Source organism: Myxocyprinus asiaticus, chromosome 24, assembly GCF_019703515.2.
Source record: "Myxocyprinus asiaticus isolate MX2 ecotype Aquarium Trade chromosome 24, UBuf_Myxa_2, whole genome shotgun sequence".
In the NCBI taxonomy this organism is placed as follows: Eukaryota; Metazoa; Chordata; class Actinopteri; order Cypriniformes; family Catostomidae; genus Myxocyprinus; species Myxocyprinus asiaticus.
Genome location: NC_059367.1, coordinates 31,888,728 through 31,908,259, shown reverse-complemented (window position 1 = coordinate 31,908,259; position 19,532 = coordinate 31,888,728). Strand labels below are relative to the sequence as shown.

The window sequence follows — 19,532 nt, the reverse complement described above, 5'->3', positions numbered from 1 at the left end:
TTTTATGCGCATTTCTGAAAACAAGCACATTGTCATCGTGCTTAACAAATGGTCTTAACACGCCATCGTTTAAGCGAATAAACTGCATAACAAGTGTTTTCATTCATGTTTTCTTGAGCACAATTTCCGAATTTGCATAAAAACAGTTGAATGGAAACCCAGCTACTGATGACTTAAAATCTCAAGTGAACATGATTTTCTTGCATTGTCTAATTTTTTTTAATATGCTTATTTTTGAGTTATCAGCATTTTGTTGTGCATGAAGATGTACTAATTATCTCACTACAGTTTTGTTAAATGTTTACATAACATTGCTGTTCCTTGCACTATTATTGATTTTTTGTATTGTACTAAGTATTGTTTGCATTCAAATAAAAATAAAAAAAACATGTGGAATTAACGTTAGATTCATTAAACCAGTCAAGTGTAAAATAAATTAATTAGAGCTGTCAGAATGAACGAGAACGAGACGTTTTTTTCTACAAGTGCTTTTCATGTGGAGTTCAAAGTGACGTTCAACGCTTGCGTTGATGCTCTGATGCGAATCATGATCGCGGCTTCACGACTGTTGCAGGAAAGTGGATAGCCACAGTCTACCAGCAGATTAATATTGTGGAAGATGAGAGTTTAAGAGATTTAATGCCCATTGCATCAGGGGCGGATCTACTGGGGTGGCAATGTTTTTTTGTGGCAGATGGGGTGGCAAAGAAAAAACATTGCCACCCCATCTGCCACCCCAGCATAAGTATCCAAATGTATTAAATATAAATATATTATAGTTGATGTTGGCATTGTGTAGGGTTTTATTCATGTTGAACTGCCTCAACTCTCACCGAACGCACAAATAACTACACAGACCCATACCAGACTCAAATTAGAGTAGCCAGTCACAACAGCCAATCGCATGATTGATTACAGCAGCAGCCAATCACAGCACTGGACCAATCGCGTACTTGCTACTGCAGTGCGTGTACAGTGATTGGGTTTTTGCCAGTTGAGTTTTTTTGAGTTTATTTTCTCAACAACCACAACAGTGACCACATGGAGAAATACATGGAAAAAAAGAGGTAAAAGATTAATTTCTCAGTTGTTTCCAAGTATTCACTGAATTATTGTTAGATACACTGCTGTCAGTTATGGGTTGATATGGGTGAGATGTGTCCTCACCACTTTTTGAAATAGCTTTTGTGAGGTATGTGTATAATCCCGTTGAAACATCTCCAGTTCTGGAGTAGGAGTTTCTATTTCATCTGTTTGTGTTTTGACAGGCAATCCGGCAAGTGTTTGTTGCGGCTGTTATCAGTGTAGTTAGTTTTAGCAGTTTTTCCACTCTTTTCTGTGTCCCCCATTGTGATGGCCTTCTTTGCCATATTAATTGTGTGTATGTAGAGAGTGTGTTGTCTTTTTCTCTTTCTCTCCCTCTCTCTTAATTGCTCTCAGGTGCTGATTGTTTCCTCCCTATATAAACACATGAAAAAGTGTTTCATGGCTGGGTTGTGCAATGGCAGGCGGGTGTTCGTGAACTGTGTCATCTCGTTCACAGGTGCTCAGGTGACTCACATTGACTTTTTTCCGGGTTACCGCTGCTGGCGCGGAGAGTTTGTGGTTGTTGTTGTCGCTGTCTAAATTTCGGAGTTCGCTGTTTTTTCATATACAGAGCAATCAATAAATGTGTCCGTGTTTCTTCTACTCTCGTCTCCCCGCATCTTTTATTGTATTTTATTTTTAAAGTGTAACACCCATCCACTGACATACAAATGCAACCTTGGTTTATTAAAATAAGAAGTTATATTTGGGCAAATTAGAACACTGAACCACTACAAACTAGAGGCAAAAAGTAACCACTAGATCAATCAGTCATGTTCTTAATCAAACTGCTGATCTATGAATTCATCTACTGACTAACAAAATCCCAAGACTGATAGTGGCAGATGTAGAGATGAAATTACCATATTATATGATATATTTATTTGGGTGCTTGAATCGGTCATTAAGAATGACTGTTGATCAAAACAGGTCATTTAAAAGAATATTTTACTCTGCATAACATAATTAATATTCATGAGAATAACATGGGATATGCATGCACTCTCCATCCATGGGTACACTTAACACAATAAAAACAATTGGCCTGCACAAGGAAGAGTCGTTTAGTCCAGACTGCCAGTTCTAAATGTCAAGCTAAGGAACATTTAGAAAATTGCTGATGACAATATTTTGGTGCTCTGGAGATTTTTGTTACTTATTTTTTATTGTTATGCAAAAAGGATTTTTTTTAATGTTGGCAAATCAGTAGCAAAATGGTTACTGTGTGTTTCCTGTGGAAATGCAGTTGTATCGTAAATTCATGAGCATCTGTAATTTGATAGTGACTCTATTTAATGAACTAGTACTTGTTGCAATGAAGTTGGTACCTTAATGCATTAAAACCAAGCACGGGCACTTGCTTTGGTGTTGCTACCCCTCATAGTCAGCATGCCACCCCATGAAACAAATTCTAGATCAGCACCTGCATTGCAATAAATAAGCAACCTATGTGGGGACTAGTTCTTTCAATTAGTCAAACTCCCAGTTAGACTTTGGGAAACGTTTAATGTTACTTGAATTGGTGCTATTTTAGTGCATTTCTATATTTATACTGCAGAAGGCTTTCTTTGGAAAATGTTAATAAAGCATTATATTGTTACATATTGTTTTGCTTTCTTTCCCAATATGTAAATAAATGCATTTTGACAGGAAAAGTATATATAGTGTAAAATTTCAACACTTTCAAAATCTGCGATTAACTACAAAAAAATTATGTGATTAAAAATTGACTGACAGCACTAAAATAAATACATTTCATAGTGAGATATCTACATCTGTATGTGTGTGTTTTAGGGACTCACTGGTATGTATCCAGCTGACAATAAATGTGTGAGTTGGAGACATTTTTCCGTCAGTTCCTCCTGTCCCAGAACAACATCAAACTCCAGGTCTCCACCCCCTCCACAACCTACAACCTCACTCAGCATGGCAGAGATGGCACACGCTTCACACAAACACACACACATATGGCACATTTGCACATAACACACATTAGCAAAGTCAATAAACTCTGCTGTGGTTCAAACGTGACTCAACCCAAAAACACCACCACCAACACCAACTTCCCTTGCATCCAAACCCATCCCCAACACAAACACACACATGCTCTCCCACCTCCCACAGCCTCGTGTATGAAGACATGAGTGAGCAGATTGCAATGTTGGCTCAGTGTAACCAGAGAGTTCCAGTCTGGCCGCGGTGCAATAACAGGTTCTCTAGTGGGTGGAGCTGCAGCCAGGAGCAGATGTGGGCAGAGCAGAGCGAGCGTGTGATGCACCAGTCCGACCAGAGAACCACCGAAACCCACATCAGTGTTTCTGAACAACACCTCCTCCAAAAGCCAACAGATGTCCCTGCACAACACAGACACACGCACACCCTTACAGAAAGAGAAAGGGAAAGAGAGAAGATTAGGTTTTAGTTTGGCAAATCACTGAAAGAAAAGCAGAACAGTTTTTTACTGCGTCTATGAATAATCTACAACCAGTGGATGACTCATATATATTAATTAACATACTATTAGGATGTTTTCACACTTAAGTCTTCTTTAAAAGTATATCTTTTTGATCCACATTATCTGTTACACAGTGTCAGTCCATTTTCTGTTCACACTCAGTACATTTCGTGTATTAGAGCTGCAGTGTTCATCTGTCTAAGTGTGCATGACCCAATGCATAATCAAATATTTAAAGTAAGGCCACAAATATGTTATGTTTAATACATGCTGTGTGTCACATGTCTTTCGTGGCATGCACACAAGGCTGAGTCAAGCTGTAGTCCAATAAATGTGAAAACATGCTGGACGAAGCCAAGTTACGATTAAATTATCTAGGTCAGATAGTTCACCAAAAATCAGATACCAGCTTAATTATGCAGACAAATATAAGTAAGCCATTCATAGGTACATTTTTTCAAAAACTGTAAACTCTGCGTCTCTGTGGTGCAATAAAAACTCTGTTTTGAGTGACCCGCTTAGACTATCTGAACAACTGCAGATGAGGGACATGTTTTGAAAACATTATTTTTGCAATTCCGTTTTAATTACGGTGGCGCTAGTATCGCAGAAATTATATGAAATAATACAGTATAGCCTCTTGTACCTAATTGCTTAAATATAACAATGATAGATCGACATATCTACCAATGTTTAGCCATTTTTTAATTACCAGCCTAATAGACCTGCTTGACAGAAGTGGAAGAACTCCCAGTGGCCATTTTCATTGGCCACACGGCTCTCTATAAACATCTGTATAGTCCAAAATCCCATATTGGTCAACCACTAACAAATAAAGTGAGATGTTGTGAAGTCATACACGAGAGGTGTTGGCTTTTGAAACACACCTTGCGATGTTTGTGAAGCAGCAGACAGGACACCAGACTGGTAGACATGACGGCCATATTGCTAGTTGAGGCTAAAATATTAAAAATAATAAAAACAAGGTTAGCCTCATGTATAGAATAAGGACTAAGGTGAGAACAAGAGAATTATCTGTAGGATCTTGTGAGTTTTAGATGGACTCACAGTACATCAAATGAAGTGTAAGTGCAATGGTCTGCTGTCTCTCCGCAGGGGGCATTTCAGGCATGACTGCAGGTGGGAGGAGCCAGGAAACATCCTTCTGGCCAAAGATGGAGTCCATCCTGATGTAATAAATCACAACTTATTACAACATGCCTTGTGTAATAAATACATACTGGCACACTAACAGGTTGCATGCTGAGATATGCACCAACTTTTTTTTCCTCTGAAACACACATGGCCTTGATCTCGGCATGAAATTTTCATTACAACCTTCTGCAAACCTCCTGCGACTGGCTAGCCTGAGTTTTCAGCCAAAAGCTTGTTCTCCCTAATGTGTAGAATAAAAGGCTTTCCAACAATACCTTATTACCAACTGTGAATGCCAATGCCAGCTGAGCCCCATAGGGCTAAGTTTTCATGATAGTGCTCACAGAAGAAACCGAAGAACAGATGATGAGCTCTTTGTAGATTTTCCAGGATACTCCAGCTCATTAAGAGCCAGATATTTCTGGATGACTGACTTCTAACGAGAACTTGAAGATGGTAAAAACTGGAGTGCCGAGCGCAATGCATAAACGTTTTATGCCTTGCAGAAAATGAAGGGAGTGGCTCTGGAGGTCTGATTCAGCAAACTGGAGTCTCTGTGCTGGCGGACGCCAGAGTCAGAGAGGAAGTTTTAGAAAGTGATTTGTTGAATCGGATGTGTGCACTGAGGCTTTTTCAGAGTCAGACAGGAAACAAAAATCCGATTTTTTGCCATTCCCAACTCAAATCAGTTTCAACAGCAAAAAGACACATGAAATCCCATTTAAATTTGAATAACCTGATCCAACCGACAAATATTCTTGAAAATGTGTTTCAGACTGAACGGTAAGATTTAATTTCAAGTACTTTATTACAGTCATTTGCGATGTGAAGTGTATGTAACATTATACACAAACGGACAACATTGGCTCGACTAATAATGCAGGTTTAGGGCGGGACTATCTGTTTGTTTGGTCAATAGCAAATGTATATAGCTTTAGAAAAATAAAATAAAATATCTGCAATTCCATTTGGTGATGCCAGTGGAGCAGAAATTACACATTTCAGCTTTGAAAGGGTCATGACGCCTTTTAAAATTATTTTAATATGTTCCTCGAGGTTCACTTATAATACAAGTAAAGTTTTTTGGACAAAAAACAGTCATATTTTTGTTAAACATGATAATTTTCCACCCTCATTCTGACCCTCTGTCAGAAACATTCGGTTTTGGTGTTGCTTCTCCTTTAAGACTTGACAGTAAATGCCCACTGTTATGATTGGCTCTCTGCTCTTGACTGACCTGCTCTCTCTACTTGCCATCTCACTGCTCACCACTACTGGGCATACTACAGAAGTGATAAGGTAAAGTAGGCGTTGATGTGTTGTTGTGGAGGCGGTCAGATGCACGTCTACCACAGAGTGACATCACAATGTGGAGGAAGTAGAGAACGAGTCATTTTGGCAGCTTGGTTTCAACAAATGCTCTTTTTGCAGTGAGGAAGACATTTTGAGTTCTGAAACTTACAGTATGTTTTTATAGTACAGTGACCACTAACATGTCAAAAGATCAAGGAAAATTGTATTCCTCACGTCATAACCCCTTTAAATGTACAGTTTTGAGAAGCATGATTTTGTACCAATGAGAGTTGGTGCGGTAAGAATAGAAGCCAAGTGATCGACAGGATGTCCTGTTCTTTGCAATTACTTGATGACAGTGTGAACATTCTGGCCTAAAGATCGGATTTAAAAAAGTTTGGTTTGCAATGTGATAAAAATCTGAGATACACTGCTATCCTCTACAGACCAGAATCATTCCTTCACTATTGGCTCTTCTTGTTCTTTTTCTTGTTTTTTACCTACCAGTTTGGCACCTCTGATTAATAACATGTAGGTGAAGAAGAACTGAAATGAGGAGGTACAGAAAAACATGAAACTTCATGAATGACAAGACAAAATTGGGAAAAATCTATATTAAAAGGATGGAGTACTGTAGCCATATAATGAATTAATCAAAGCAAATCTCGTAGGTTTTTCTTCTCTGATCATATGGGCAGACAGATAGGATGAGAGATGGACGAAGAGGAGGATGGGACGCTGAAGATGGGAGAAAGGAATAGAGAGACTGTAGAGAGCCAGAGACCTGCCGTGCAGTATGGCAGACAACAGCAGGTCCTGTAGGGGGCGCCCTCCATCCACACGACATTTTCCACTCTCACACATCTCCTGAGAGGAAAGAGGAAAAAGAGAGTCTAAAAACTTTCTTCATGGTGTCCCATACTTAAGCTTAAAAGTGAATTGTGTGATTTTTTCTATGTTACAAACTTGCTACTATTGCAGCTTAATGTGCAGAGACATCTGCAAGTAAGCCATTTATAAAGTATAAACTCTGTGGTGCTACCAAAACATTGCTTTGTTTCTTTGAGTATCCCGACCAGCCCCGACACAGCAACATTGGTGTCAACCAAAGGCATGAGTTTGGGGCAGGTCTATCGGTTTGTCCATCCAATGAAAGTTTTTAGTTGACCTGTTGTCATAATTTTTACAATTTCATTTGTTGATTCTAGCATCATATAAATTACACACTTCAACTTTAAGTATGAGCTTAAACATACTTTTATATTTGTTAAATTTTTTGTGACATTTTTGTGTGTGAATGCATAAGAGAGAGATACTGAGTGAAATTCTTTGTGTGTGAGTCATACCTTTAGAGAGAAGGCTTGTGAGAAATGGATCCTAACACTTCCTCTGTGATCACCCTTTAGCAGGGCGACCACAAACCACAGAGCAGACATCATGCCAGCCTTGAGATCACACAAACAAATGATTCGCACAAATATCATCCACACATTCAAACGCTTACACACACAAGCAGACGAAATGACTTGGATCTAATTCAGAGAAAACTATTCTCATCTTCACAATGCTCTAATAGTAAAGAGCCATTAGAGGAGAAATGAGTAGCCGTAATCACTATAATAACTGGCATCTATTCAAGGTGGATGCACATACAGTCTCTTTTTCTTCTTATATTTTAGACTTGTCTTCACCATTCCTCAGTTAGAAAACACTTCTCAATATCTGCATATTAAAACCACCAAACCAAACCAGTTATATCTTCCACGAGGTAAAAATAATGAGTCAGATCACTTCGAAATCACAACTTGATCATTCTTGTCCGTAGCACAAACAGTGAAGTTTAATTTTCCTTAACTCCAAGTATGAGCAACAGTAATTGTGATGCTTGCCTCACTAACAAGCATCACTAATTAGATTACAAGCTATTATGATTGTGTTTATATAAGCACTATTATCATGTTTGCCATTATGAGGTAAATGTGCGTGTGTCTGTAACTTTATTGGTTTGGTTTATGGCCTTCCATGCAGATGGTGACTGTGGCTTGATAGGGGTCATTATGGGGTCTTTCTGGAGTGTGTTGTTAATATTAAGATCGTCACCTGTGGATGTATAAAGTGCTGTGGCAGGCAATCATAAGATATGCCCACTGGTACGATGCTAACATCAGGCACTTGACCATCAGTGATGGCCTGACGTACACGTGCCAGCCATTGCCCGCCGTCACCTTTGTACATGGAGATGCCCACGCTGAGACAAGCACCCTCTCGTAACAGCTCACCAATGAACTGTGTAGTGGGAAAAAGTGAAAAATTATTTACATTTTTTAATTATTTAAACAGATAGTAGAGGCTGATGTGTGGACATTTTTATGAGGATGAGATATGGAGAAAAAGAAAACTTAACTAAGAACTAAGCTGTAAAATGAGCTCTATGAAAAGTGAATTGTTAGCTTGGTGTGCGTGTTAGAGAGAAGTGTCTGCGTGGAGAGGAGAGAGTGCCACAGCATGAGGAAGTGGCAAAGTCGGCACTTCTGTGGATTCAAACGGTAAGATTCTAATGCTTGTACAAAGCTTTCAACATGCAAAGGACTAAAAATCCATTCATACAGAGCTGAGCCTCTAGAACCAGAATGATAAAACTTAAGACAGACAGGCGCATTGCAAAGCAGAAAATCATCTGCGCACAGAAATGCTAAACTAGAGAGAGAAACTTAAACATTCACAAACATTCTTTATTCGAGCAGAGGTGCAAGATGATGAAGCAAGTAAAAGCCAAGCAAAATTAATTTTCAGTCACATCTACAGCATGACTTTAAAGAATTAGTTCACACAAAAATGAAAATTCGGTCTTCATTAATTAATGTTCCCTTCCACCGTAGTTCTAAAATCTCATTTGGGTGTGCACATATTCAAACTTGTGTTTTGTTTTTGTCCTTTTTAGAAGTCATTTGGTCACTACACTGTAAAATGTCCAACTTCCATTTTGTCAGACAAACTCTATTTTAAAAGTTGATTGAACTATTAAATGCAGAAAAAGTTGAGATTGCCTTTAACTTCAAATTTTAATAGTGAGATCATACAATGTTAAGTTTGGTCTTGAAGGTAGAACTTACAGGCTTTTGATCATGCTCAGTTTGATCACTGAGGAAGACTCAAGTGTGCCATCACAGCTTGATAATTTGACAAGGAATATTTTCTTATTTAATATGAATGTATTTATGATATGTAAATATTGTTAAGTAATCCTTTCATCAAGATGTTGGATTGCTCCATAGAACTTACTAGTTGACAACATAATGCACAATAACTGCATAGGATTGTCTATTTAGGGGATTTTCCTTTGGAAACTTTGTGAACTTCTGTGAAGTGGAAACTTTAAGTTTACTGCAAGTCTGTTAAGGCAGTAAAGAGATCACATAAACTGCTTTTTAAAGTCATTAACTATAGTGGAACATTATCTATAGTGGAGATGGAAGTCTCCTTAACTACAATTATCTTGTTCCAAACACATTATTTTCTATAACAGGAAAACACTATTTATTGTCAGCTAAACTTATTGAACTTGGGTATACGTGTCGAAAGCAATGTTATTTCTGCGTTTGTTGGACTTAATTGAACAAATTTGTCCTTAAATTGAGACTGGTTGCCATATTTTTTTTCTCAATGACTAGGGCTGGATATCGGCAGAATCGTGTGGGTTCAGGTTCAAAATCTCTCATGCTTCCTAGAATCGTCTCGGACCGCACTGAAAAACACGGTCTGATGACAAATCATAATAATAGTATGGTTGCAATCATAAGTCATAAACTGAGTTGGTACAAACATGTATGACATTTAATCCCATAGAGAAACCTAAACGAACCAATGATTAATGTTTTAACGATTTTTCCTATGTTAAACCCCAAACCTAAACCTAACCATAAAGTGCAACTCCTTACCCAAACAGAACCATGATTTTAATGGGAAAATAACTTTTGTGAACCTTGGAAGAAATAAAACATCTAGTTTGGAATGAGACGAGGGAAGCAGATTACAAATTACTGACATTCATCAGTCATTTTTATTTAATAAAAAAAAAAGGAATAAGTAACCACATTTTTCACAGACGTTTAATTTCTTGAAATAAAATGTTGGAAAGGAGGCTGTCTTAAAGTTAGTGCCTGTATTGTATCGATTTGAAATTCTGTGCACTGATTAGTTGATCTGTATGGTAATTAAAGTCCTACCTTTTCGTATGAGCGAAGTTGTACGATATCTTAAGATTTCGCCATCTTGTACGAATTATAATGAGTTGTCATGAGGCTACGTTGGAAACTCCAGTCTCAAACTTTACACTTATTTAGAAGACCTGCTTCTTTATTATTGAACTGTTGGACATGATATGAATAGACAAATATATTAATAAAAATGTGTTATATGAATCGATACAACAGAGTGAGAATTTATGATTGTCATTGTACAGAAAACAGCAGTGTGAACATTCTTTAAAATATCAAAAAAAAAAAAGAAAGTCATATGGATTTGGAAACGTCATGAGAGTTTTTGTTTTTTCTCCAGACCTTTGAATGTCATGAGGGTGAGTAAATAACAGAATTTTCAATTTTGAGGGGTGAACTATTCCTTTAACTCTCTCCCCCTCTCCTACACAAAATCTCTCCAAATCCATCCTGAGAAGTATAAGCTCATGTAAATGTAAAACTGCTCATAAGACATTCCTCCAAGAGATTCTGAAAATAGTATGATTCTGACAGTAAATCAGGAAGATGAAGGCATTTAATATCCTGTTTCAAGCATCAGTGAGGCGGAGTAATGGGTTCAGAGGATCATGCTACCTCCTCCTGAAACATCTGCAGTCGCCCCATCATCATGGGAACCACTTGTCCATCAAAAAGGGTTACTAATGCAGCCCTGCCTGCTCTAAAAACACATCTTTTTTGAGATGCCCCAGCTTACACCGGTATCAATGGGACTCAAAACCAAATACTGCAAAGATCTTAAGTGCAAGCTGTGCTGGACACAGCAGCTCAGCGCCTGAGGCGACAGTCTGTTTCACTTATCATATGCTGCATCAGAGCAATTCAAGCAGAGATGCACACTTACAGAGGTCATGACTGGAGAATAGAGACTGTCCATCTCAGCTTCCTGCTCTGAGCCCATATCTTCTGGAAGCAAGATGACACCCAGCCTCTGAAGAATTACCCTGAGGAGAGGAGACCATGGAATGCTTTCAATTAACAGTGACTGATGCCACATTCATCAACATTATTTATCTAACAAATAAAATAGGAACGTAATCGAGACCAAAAGGGCACATATCATACACTTCTGTAGCATGTCATTTTTTCCCCTGAAGTCCACTTATAATGTTAGTCATGGCTGCTTGCACCTTAATTGGATAGTCCCTTGGATAGTTCACTCAAAAAAGAAAAATCCTGTTATTATGTACTCACCGTCATGCTGTTCACAACCTGTATGATTACTCTTTTCCGTGGAACATAAAAGGATATGTTATGCAGAATGTTCTTTTGCACCTTTTTTCATCTCCTTTTGAAATGACATGAGGGTGAAATGACATGAGGGTGAGTCAATAAGGTCAGAATTTAAATTTTTTAGTGAACTATTCCTTTAGCGGACTGTTTTTGCTCCTGTATCTTTAAGATTTCTCCATTTATGTGAATGGCCTCATGAATGTCTAGATAAATATGTTGATACGTAAATGAGGACCGTCATATGCTAATGGTTCTGAAGTCAATACTGTAACTATTTCTGAATGATCCATTTATGTAACTTAGTTTCCATAAATGGTCTTTTTGGACTGGAGGAGGAGCTTTGCATTGTGATTGTTGTTTGTCTACACAGTACATCAAACATTTTATTCTCAAAAGTAGGGATGCACCGATACCATTTTTTCTCTTCCGATCCGATTCCGATATTGGAAATCTCAGTATCGGCCGATACCGATCCCAAGCCGATCCCAATTTTGTTGTTTTTTTGCATAATCAGTTTAGAATATCTTTACATGATTGTGTGGAACTAATTGGGAGTACTCTTTAATATGTAAAGAATCACAAACCTCTAACTCCACATTATTTCAATATACATGTATTGCTTATTAAGAAACACTTTATTATTAACTAGTATACTGGATAATGCAGCAGCAAAATTAACAGTAATTCCAGTCTTCAAGTTTTCAGTAGAAAAGAAACCAGTGTTTTCTTTTTGCCTTTTTTTTTTTTTTTTCTCAAAAATGTTTCAACTTGCATCTGGACTTTAAAGGATTCAGATCTCTTTGTTGTTCAATTTAGTTGTAAGACATCTTTCCACTTTTAATTCACACAATTTTTTGGAACCCATTCAACTTAAATACTGTTATAAATTGTAAACATATACTAATGATGACAATAATAATAATACGATTTTTTTTAATTAATATTTAACTTTTAATTTTAATTACATCAGTAATATATTTAAATCATGCACTTTTTAAACCCTCACGCTTTTATTTTGACATATTTCAAAACTCTCCAGGAAGTCCTGTATGTGTCTGTTTGTAGGCAAGTTCACAGTAGTTTAATTCACTTCTTATTCAAATTCTGGTAAAATGCACCTGCATATTATAAGTGAACCGAACTATTGAGCATTTACATCTGAGATGCTGTTCTTGAGCAGCGCTTAAATATTGCGCACCGCTGTGAAGGCTAAAAATAGCCGTAAGTGCATCAACAGCCTGTGCGTGAGTTGTGCATACTATATATTTACTTATTAAACACAGCCTGTTGTGATTCACAGAGCTATCGCACGTCTTCAAGTGGCTTTGAATAAAATGCACGAGTCATATGAACTACTTTAATGGTGCTTTTATGGTTCTTTTGTCATTTTTCGAGCTTGACAGTAACAAACATGACTAACACACAGTATCGGATTTGGATCGGGCTCGTCGGACCGATACCCGATCCGTCTAAAAGCTTCAGTATCGAAGCCGATACCGATCCAGGTATCGGATCGGTGCATCCCTACTCAAAAGAGCAACAAAACTCCTGTTTTCCAATTTGTATGCACCTTTTAAATACGTAAATGGTGAAATGACATTTAAAATTTGCATTGTTCCAGAAAAAAAAAAAAAATGAAAATACTATAGATTTTTATTTTCAGCAAATAAAATATAAACATTAAAAGGTGCATTTATTATTATTTTTTTATATATATATGTTTTGCTGGCCACTACGACAGTGGTCTTGGGCTTAATAGTCAGTCATGTTTAATTTATGCCATAAGCGTCTTTTAACATGGTTTATTGAGATAAATATGCATTAATAAAAAAGATAAACAGTAGTACTTGGCAGCTGATCTTAATATGTCAGTTCCCATGAGGCAACCCGCTCCATGCAGAATAATACAGCTGTTTATAGGTCACTGATGTGACTGAAGTCTCATAACACCATTTAAAAAATACTATTCATTTCTGTGTGTAAAACCTTTTTAATGAGGAAAAAAAATATTTAGTGCACCTTTAACTGTACAAAAAATAAATCTCATTATATATTATTATTAAATTTGTATTCATGTGCACTCTGTATCCAGTGACACATGATCACACATACTTAAACAATGAGCTTGATGCATATCATAAATACATAATTACTGACACAGATATTTAAATAAACAGCTATTGAGTAATTACTGTTGTAACCTTACAAACAAAGCGCAAACTTTCCTTTGCTTGGAGCTGAATCCAAGTCTCCCATGACCTACAGGAGGAAACTATCTGTGCAAACTAATGAGTAAAATTGCTCTTTTTAACTTTACCAGTATGGTTGACAAAAACAAAGCTACACTGTTAAATTAAACTGGTAGAAAGTGGGCTGGGACATGAGGTGTAACTGTGGGGGTATGCAGTAAAAGCGCTGGGTGATATAGCTAAATAAATAAATATAAAAAATTAATTCAGGCTTTTGACAATATTTGTGTATAATATATATATATATATATATACACACACACACACACACACACACATACATAGCGTGCACAATTATTAGGCAAGTGAATATTCTGATCTTATTATTTTCATGCACATTTTCCAACTCCAAACCATATAAACTTGAATGCTTATTGTATTCAATCATTTTCAGATAATATGTATTTGTGTAATGAGGGAGGGTGTGGCGAAAGTGACTAACACCTTATATCAAGGTGTGCATAATTATTAGGCAGCTTTATTACCTCAGGTAAAATGGGTCAAAAAAAGAGATTTAACTGACACTGAAAAATAAAAAATTGTAAAATGCCTTTCAGATGGATGAAACAGTCTTGAAATAGCTAAACTATTGAGGCGTGACCATCAGACAATCAAACGTTTTGTCAGCTGGGGTGCAAAAAACACAGAGAAGAAAAAGCGCAAATTAACTGCAAAAGAATTAAACGTGAAGCTACCAGGAACCCATTATCCTCCAGTGCCACCATATTCCAGAACTGCAATCTACCTGGAGTGTCCAGAAGTACAAGGTACCAAGTGCTCAGAGACATGGCCACGGTCAAGAAGGCTGAAACACGACCACCACTGAATAAGATTCACAAGTTGAAGCATCAAGATTAGACAAAGAAATACCTGAAGACAGATTTTTCAAAGGTTTTATGGACAGATGAAATGAGAGAGACTCTTGATGGACCAGATGGATGGGCCTATGGCTGGATCACTAATGGACACAGGGCACCACTTCGAGTCAGGTGCCAGCAAGGTGGAGGAGGGGTTATGGTGTGGGATGCTATCATTAAGGATGAGGTAGTTGGATGTTTTAGAGTTGAAGATGGACTGAAACTCAACTCTCAAATCTACTGCCAGTTTCTGGAAAGTACTTTCTTCAAGCAGTGGTACAGGAAGAAGTCCTCAGCATTCAAGAAGGCCATGATCTTTATGTAGGACAAAGCTCCATCACATCATCCAAGTACTCCACTGCTTGGCTAGCCAGCAAGGGCCTCAAAGATGCCCAAATAATGACTTGGCCCCCTTCCTTACCTGACTTAAATCCTATTGAGAACTTGTGGGCCCTTCTCAAACATGAGATTTACAGTGAGGGAAGACAATACACCTCTTTGAACAGCATTTGGGAGGCTGTGGTTGCTGCTTCAGCGAAAGTTGATCGTGAACAGATCAAGAAACTGACAGACTCCATGGATGGAAGGCTCACGGCAGTTATTGAAAGAAGGGTGGCTATATTGGTCACTGAATATTTTTGAAAGGCCAAAAACGTTATTCAATTATAATTTTGTGTTACTTATTTGTTGCACCTACTCTAAAAATTGAGAATAAACAATTGAGTTGGGAGAAATTATTTTTGTAATTTAGTTGCCTAATAATTGTGCACACTTTTATATTCCCCTGAGAAAGACAAAACTCACTTTTTCTTTGTTAAACATTCAAGTTTGAGGTTCAATAACATTTTGGATTGACTGAGAGCATTGTGTTTGTTCAACAATAAAATTAATCCTGAGGAATACAATTTGCCTAATAATTGTGCACGCAGTGTGTGAGTGTGTGTGTGTATATATATATATATATACACACACACACACACACACACACACACACACACACACACACACACAACCGGTCAAAAGTTTTGAAACACTTGATTGAAATGTTTCCATGATCTTAAAAATCTTTTGATCTGAAGGCTTAAATGTTTGAAATTATTTTTGTAGACAAAAATATAATTGTGCCACCATATTAATTTATTTTTAATTTATTAAAAAAATAATAAAAATGGAATAATGGACCAAATAATAAAGAAAAGCAGCCACTAAGTGCCCAACATTGATGGGAACTCCTTCAATACTGTTTAAAAAGCATCCCAGGGTGATACCTCAAGAAGTTGGTTGAGAAAATGTCAAGAGTACATGTCTGCAAAATCTAGACAAAGGGTGACTACTTTGAAGATGCTAAAATATAACACAGTTTTGATTTATTTTGGATTTTGTTTAGTCAAAACATAATTCCCATAGTTCCTAATTTATGTTATTCCATAGTTTTGATGACTTTACTATTATTCTAAAATGTGAAAAAATTTATTATAAAGAATGAGTAAGTGTTCCAAAACTTTTTACCGGTAGTGTATATTAGTCAGTTGTCTAATATATATATATATATATATATATATATATATATATATATATATATATATATATATATATATATATATATATATACACACACACACACACATACACACACACACACATATATATACAGTGGCAAGGAAAAGTATGTGAACCCTTTGGAATTACCAGGTTTTCTGCATTAATTACTAATAAAATGTGATCTCATCTTCATTAAAGTCCAAAGTATAGACAAAGCACAATGTGCTTAAGCTAACAATACACAAACAATTATAATCTTTCATGTCTTTATTGAACACATCCCATTATACATTAACAGTAAGTGTAACCCTAGTCTAAAGATGAAAAAAAAAAAAAAGAAAAAAAAAAAGCCAATTAGAGTCAGGAGTTGGCAAACCTGGAATCCAATTAATGAAACAAGAATGGAGGTGTGGGTTAGAGCTACTTTGACTTATAAAAAGCACTCAAACATTTTGAGTTTGCTATTCACAATAAGCACCTGCTGACGTGGACCATGCCTCACAAAAAAAAGATATCTCAGAAGACCTATGATCAAGCTGGAAAGGGTTAAAAAGTTATCTCGAAGAGCTTAGATATTCATCTGTCCACAGTTAGACACATTTTCTATAAATGGAGATGATTTAGTACTGTGGCTACTTTCTTAGAAATGGCCATCCAGCCAAGATGACTCAAAGGGCAAACCTCAGAATGCTCAATGAGGCAAAAAAGAACCCTAGAGTGACCTTAAGACTTGAAGGAATCAATGGAACTGGTTAACATCTCTGTTTATGAGTCTACTATATGGAAAACATTTAACAGGCATGTAAATGCAAGAAAATTCTAGAGACTGTTGTGTGTGAAAATCCCAGGAGATCAGCAGTTACAGAAATATTCAAACCAGCCCATCTGGCACCGATACTCACGCCATGGTCCAAATCACTGAGATCCTTATTTTTTCCCCATTCTGATGGTTGATGTGAACATTAACTGAAGCTCCTGACCCGTATCGGCATGACTGCATGCACTGCACTGCTACCATACGATTGGCTGATTAGATAATCGCATGGATGATTGTTGGTGTCAGACGGGCTGGTTTGAGTATTTCTGTAACTACTGATCTCCTGGGATTTTCACATACAACAGTCTCTAGAATTTACTCAGAGTGGTGCCAAAAACAAAAAACATCCAGCGAGCAGCAGTTCTGTGGATGGAAACGCCTTGTTGATGAGAGAGGTCAACAGAGAATGGCCAGACTGGTTCGAATTGACAAAGTCTACAGTAACTCAGATAACTGCTCTGTACAATTGTGGTGAGAAGAATATCACCTCAGAATGCTTTTCAAAGGACTCATAATTTTGACCAAAAATCCATTTAGAAAAGCCAATTAGATAAAAAATGTTTAATGCAAACATAGTTAAAAAAATAAAAAAAATAAAATAATATCAAGTTAAAAATAAGAGCATGTTTTCTACACTGTTTTCCACAAAATTTACATAAGAAAGAATTATATTTGTTTAAAAGTTACCGTCCAATTTCCCTGATCCAGCTAGACGTAAAAATTGTGTCAAAAATTTTGGCTAACCGATTAAGTTATGACATCTCTTATGCATATAGATCAGGTGGGGTTTATTCAGGGCTGTAGCTCTTCTGATAACATAAGGCGTTTCATCAATGGCGAATGATCAGCAATTATCAAAACAAACAAAAAAAATCACTGAGTGCACCTAAAATGAGAGACTCTATTTAAATGTCTGTCATTACAATCACATACTCGCCAATCACGAGATGAGGAACGGGTCATTAAACTAGTCAAAGGACACACTAAAATTGGACACAACAGCGCAATAATCATATCACAATACTAACATTGTTGCAAAATTTTATATTTCCAGCAAAATCATTGTAAATATATCATGAACTTCCAATATATCATCCAGCCATATGCGGTGCCGACCCAAAAAAGGTTTCCAAGCAAACTATGCATGTGTTTACAGTGTATGTGTATTTACCTTAGCCAGGTTTGTCGGACCTTAGATGGGTAGAGAGTATAAGGAACCCTCAAGTTGTGGCAGAACAGAGTCAGACAAATCAAAGCATGATCAACGGCGCTCTGCCGAACACACACGTAGACCAGCGGAGCTTTCTGCAACACGCAGACACAAAATTAGAGGACACTTCAGTGCAGGGAGAAATACAGTTCAGTGTTAAGTGCACACTTGAAAATGAACCCGTAAATGAACTGTTTTTGTACTTCAGAGAATGGCTCTCACACTGCAGACTGTGTAATATCCCTGAACTTCTGCGATCAAATACAGTTGCTGGTGCCTCTTTATATAACACATTCAGACCCAGTTGTGTAGGCAGCCACATTATGGTAAAAACTATATTTTCCATCTAAACTCTGAGCAAATATTCAACCCAAAAAACTGAGAAAGCAAAACAATCATAAATTATGTATACCATGACTCCCGAGTCTATCCTGCCAAAAAATAAAAAAATTAAATATTAAATGCTGTGAGGTTTGTGGTAACAAGCGGGGGGAATCTGGCAATGGAACAAAACAAAATACTCTTATAAATAAAAAAATAAAAAAAGATTAGTAGGCAACCCATATTATTTTTTAGCTACTGGTGATACCGAAATCTAGAGAGCAGGGTGGCTGATGACCAATATAAAGCCGTTATATATAAAATATAATTAAATAACAGCAAATGAGTTGTCCACAAAATTGTTTAATTTAAACAACAACCCCTCTTTTTTACACACACACACACACACACACACACAAAATGATATAATAATATTTCAAAATAGAAATTGTCCATTATTCATTAACAAATCTTTTGGTAGATTTTCATGAAATCAAACAATCGGGCATAGTTATCAGTTAATGCAGATACTGTAATTTAAAAATGGCCATATTTTGGTTGATTTCACTGCCCAAGCTCATATGTTTGTTTACCACAATTCAACATACTTTCTCTGAAATCAAGAAATGCTCTTAATTTCTTATCCAATTTGGCTTCTCAGTTACATTCATCTTGTTTTAGGCTTTGGATATTTTACCAAGGCAAAGACACTGATCAAAGATTTTTTGCAGTGTATTTATTGAGTTTTTTTTCCACATTGTCTTTTTGTGGAGTTAGATTGTGTGGTTCAGGAGTCCATCAGTGTACAATGTGTTCAGGTGTGGTTCAAGTGGATGGCAAGTTTCTGAACTGCAGGTGAGCTCAATATTTTCAGAACTGTTGCATAACATGGTTTTAAAATCAGACTGCAGATTAAATGTTCTTATGATGTCTGAAAATCTGTTCTCTGATGTTGTGTTTCATGATTCCATTTGCACTAAATTGAGGAATCACACAGACGAAACAACCCCAAAAAATATCATATGGTACAAAAAGCTTATCAAGACTGTGCTTTAACA

The 19,532-nt window shown here is 36.8% G+C and overlaps 1 protein-coding gene across 1 annotated transcript in view; it reads right to left on the bottom strand.

The window, feature by feature from the left end:
- Positions 1–19,532, bottom strand: part of LOC127414665 (glycerol-3-phosphate acyltransferase 2, mitochondrial-like) — a 52,817-nt gene that overhangs the window by 11,296 nt on the left and 21,989 nt on the right. Inside the window, exons 7-15 of the mRNA XM_051652863.1 lie at positions 18,115–18,248; positions 11,090–11,189; positions 8,090–8,275; positions 7,336–7,434; positions 6,774–6,856; positions 4,610–4,728; positions 4,429–4,499; positions 3,202–3,466; positions 2,889–3,031 (exon numbers count right to left, since the gene is read on the bottom strand). Coding sequence (XP_051508823.1) covers positions 2,889–3,031; positions 3,202–3,466; positions 4,429–4,499; positions 4,610–4,728; positions 6,774–6,856; positions 7,336–7,434; positions 8,090–8,275; positions 11,090–11,189; positions 18,115–18,248 — 1,200 coding nt within the window. The remainder of the gene's footprint in view (positions 1–2,888; positions 3,032–3,201; positions 3,467–4,428; positions 4,500–4,609; positions 4,729–6,773; positions 6,857–7,335; positions 7,435–8,089; positions 8,276–11,089; positions 11,190–18,114; positions 18,249–19,532) is intronic.